At 52.9% G+C, this 3395-nt stretch overlaps 1 protein-coding gene across 1 annotated transcript in view; it reads left to right on the top strand.

Annotated features, from left to right (window-relative positions):
* Positions 1 to 3395, top strand: part of UBE2L6 (ubiquitin-conjugating enzyme E2L 6) — a 13999-nt gene that overhangs the window by 3096 nt on the left and 7508 nt on the right. Inside the window, exon 2 of the mRNA XM_010833600.1 lies at positions 3252 to 3347. Within this exon, the coding sequence (XP_010831902.1) occupies positions 3252 to 3347 (96 nt within the window). The remainder of the gene's footprint in view (positions 1 to 3251; positions 3348 to 3395) is intronic.

Genomic DNA, 3395 nt, shown 5'->3' with positions numbered 1-3395 from the left:
AACCAGTCTGTTGTTCCATGTCCAGTTCTAACTGTTGCTTCCTGACCTGCATGTAGGTTTCTCAAGAGGCAGGTCAGGTGGTCTGGTATTCCCATCTCTTTCAGAATTTTCCACAGTCTGCTGTGACCCACACAGTCAAAAGCTTTGGCATAGTCAATAAAGCAGAAATAGATGCTTTTCTGGGTCTACACATTGCCAGAAGTGCTAGGGGCGGGTAGATAAAGGAACGCCCCGGTTGAGAACCTCTGGTTTACACCCATTCAGTGTTCCAGAAAAATATGACCTGCCCTTGAATGTCTCTTTTTAAATACATTTATTTATTTTTTGGCTGTGTCATGTGGCTTACAGGATCTTAGTTCCCTCGCCAGGGATCAAACTCTGTGAAGGCGTGGAGTCCTAACCACTGGACAGCCAGAGAATTCCCTAAATGTCTTTTTATCTATTTTTTTTAAGGTCTATTGCCAAGGGGAGGGGAAGAAGGGAGGGGCAGCGTTGAGTAGGGGGTAAGAGGTACAAACTATTAAGTATAAGATAAGCCACAAGGATATATATACTGTACAATATGGGGAATATAGCCAATATTTTATAATCACTATAGACAGAATATAACCTTTAGAAATTGTGAATCACTATATCATAACATATAATATTGCCCAGCAACTATACTTCAATTAAAAAAAAAACTTCTTTAAAGAAAAGAAAATACATTTTTGAAAAGGTCAGTTGTCCCACGAAAAGAACCCCAAATGGAGAGCGGGAGTCCTTGGTCTAATACTGACTCTGAGATGTGCTGCACACTGGGGCGCACATCGCCGAGCACGGCAACGTACAGCAGAGTGTTAACGGCTTTGGAAAGTCCCTCAGGGAAGAACTCGGTTTAGCCTAGTGTTTCCCAACGTGCTTGACTGTGGAATCCTTTTCCCGTAACAACTGTGAACTTTGCACGGGACACGCTGTGCACATCTGCTCTAACTGGGCCCTGTGCCCTGGGGCTTCGCCAGCTCTCTGCAGGCGGACTCCTGTTCACGCTGCAGGGCCCAGCTCAGTGTCACCGCTGTGAGGCTTTCCTGCTCCCCACGCCCTCCCCTCTCCTCTCTTCTCCTTTTGAGAAGGTAACAGGCAGGAAGGCCAGGGGTCTCCAAACGGAGGAAGCAGGCTGCAAGCGTCAGACGTTTTTTTATCGCTCTCTTAAGCGGCAGGAGGAAACAAACAAGTGTGGGATTTTTTTCCCTTCTCTATATTTTTCTCTATATTTTCCATTCTCTAAATTTAAAAGGAGGTTTTTCTTAAAATTCTGTGTTGCCATGACGATCCCTGGCTCCACCTGAAGTTAACTTTTCGCAAACCTTGAGTTTACCAACGCATTTTCTTATGGAAATGTTTGTCTTATGCTATGTTAATGACCTGTGTATTTACCCTGGACTCTGTCTGTCTTCAAGTCGGTTCAGCTTAAGACTCAGAACTGATAAGGGCTCGACAAACCTGTGTGTTTTACTCGTGCATTGTTTTCCTCATTGATGTTAATGAAACTATATATTTCCGTGGAAACCTGTGTTTCTTCAGCATTCATGTCAATCGCTTTATGGCCCGGGATAACTCACCTGGTGCCAAGGTCATCTCAGAACGCATCTGTGGGTGAGGGGCCTGGTGCCAAGGTCATCTCAGAACGCACCTGTGGGTGAGGGGCCTGGTGCCAAGGTCATCTCAGAACGCACCTGTGGGTGAGGGGCCTGTGCCACTCCGAGGTCTGAGAACGCACCTGTGGGTGAGGGGCCTGGTGCCAAGGTCATCTCAGAACGCACCTGTGGGTGAGGGGCCTGGTGCCAAGGTCATCTCAGAACGCACCTGTGGGTGAGGGGCCTGGTGCCAAGGTCATCTCAGAACGCACCTGTGGGTGAGGGGCCTGGTGCCAAGGTCATCTCAGAACGCACCTGTGGGTGAGGGGCCTGGTGCCAAGGTCATCTCAGAACGCACCTGTGGGTGAGGGGCCTGGTGCCAAGGTCATCTCAGAACGCACCTGTGGGTGAGGGGCCTGGTGCCAAGGTCATCTCAGAACGCACCTGTGGGTGAGGGGCCTGTGCCACTCCGAGGTCTGAGACATCTCCTGTCTCTAGTTAGCGGCCTGCCGATAGAGTGTACCATGCTGTGAAGGCTAGCAGGGCGGCACTCTTTCTGCCCCCTTCCGATGTCTATGTCAGAAGCTTTCTCTTTTCATGCTTTAATAAAACTTTATGACACAAAAGCTCTGAGCAATCAAGCCTCGTCAGAGGCCTGGGATTGAACTCGGTCTCCTCTGGAGGCCAAGAATCCCGGCGTCTTTCACGACTCGGCGACCACCTTTCCGTTTCCCCTCCTATTACGCGTCCACACTTTATTCATGGAATCACAGCGTCCAGTGAAGCTCTCGAGGGCGGGCCTGTGCCCTAGTGACCTGTCCGTGGAGGACGCTGTTGGGAGAGCTCAGTGGTGCTCAGGGGACGGGCCGCCTTCCTGGAAGGCGAGTCATCGCTTGTCCTCTGGTTTCCCTGCTTGCCGTGTGGCGTTCTCCTCTGCTGCCGTCTGCCTGAGCGGTGCCCCCTCCCCAGGCCTGCTCTGGGGCAGTCTGACGGGGACAGGCTGGCGTCTCTGCTGCCCGCCCGCCCTGCCCCGAGCACGGTGAGGGCGTGTGGCCATGCTGCTCGCCAGTGGGTAGAGGGAGGCAGGGCTTCGTGGCTCCCTAGAAGAGAGCCAGAGGACAGACGTGAAGCACCTTGGGTTCTGGAGAAAAGACTCTTCAGAGAGCTGTGATGTTGTTATTTAGTCGCTCAGTCATGCCTGACTCTGCAACCCCGTGGACTGTAACCCACCAGGCTCCTCTGTCCATGGGATTCTCCAGGCAAGAATAGTGGAGCGGGTTGCCCTTTCTTTCTCCAGAGGACCTTTCCCACCCAGGGATCGAACTGGGTCCCTTGCATTCCAAGGCTGATTCTTCACTGAGCCACCGGGGAAGCCCCAAGAGGTTTACTCCCAGGTTACAATATCTAGACCTGGTGATCTGCATCATCCTCCACCTGGTACCTACCGAGCTGGAGTGAAGCTAAAATCCGGCGATTCACTAAAGGCCCTGAGCACCGGGCCAGACACACTCTGAGTGCGCAGTGAATGCCGGCTTCTGTCCTGCTTGGAACTGGGGACGGTCTGCTGTGGGGGGCGGGGGGGAGGGTGCCGGAGGAGGGGAGACTCGGCCAGCTGCCCGCTCTGTGCCCCTACAGGAGCTGGAAGACCTGCAGAAGGAGCCTCCCAAGTACCTGCGGAACCTGTGCAGCGAGGAGGACAACGTGCTGGTGTGGCACGCGCTCCTGCTGCCTGTGAGTGTCCGGGGGCCCTGCTGGGGCTGGACCACTTAGGGCAGGGGC

Source organism: Bison bison, unplaced genomic scaffold (assembly GCF_000754665.1).
Source record: "Bison bison bison isolate TAMUID 2011002044 unplaced genomic scaffold, Bison_UMD1.0 scf7180017863815, whole genome shotgun sequence".
NCBI classification, from domain to species: domain Eukaryota; kingdom Metazoa; phylum Chordata; class Mammalia; order Artiodactyla; family Bovidae; genus Bison; species Bison bison.
Note: the sequence above shows the minus strand (reverse complement) of the source record. Positions and strands in the feature narration are given on the sequence as shown.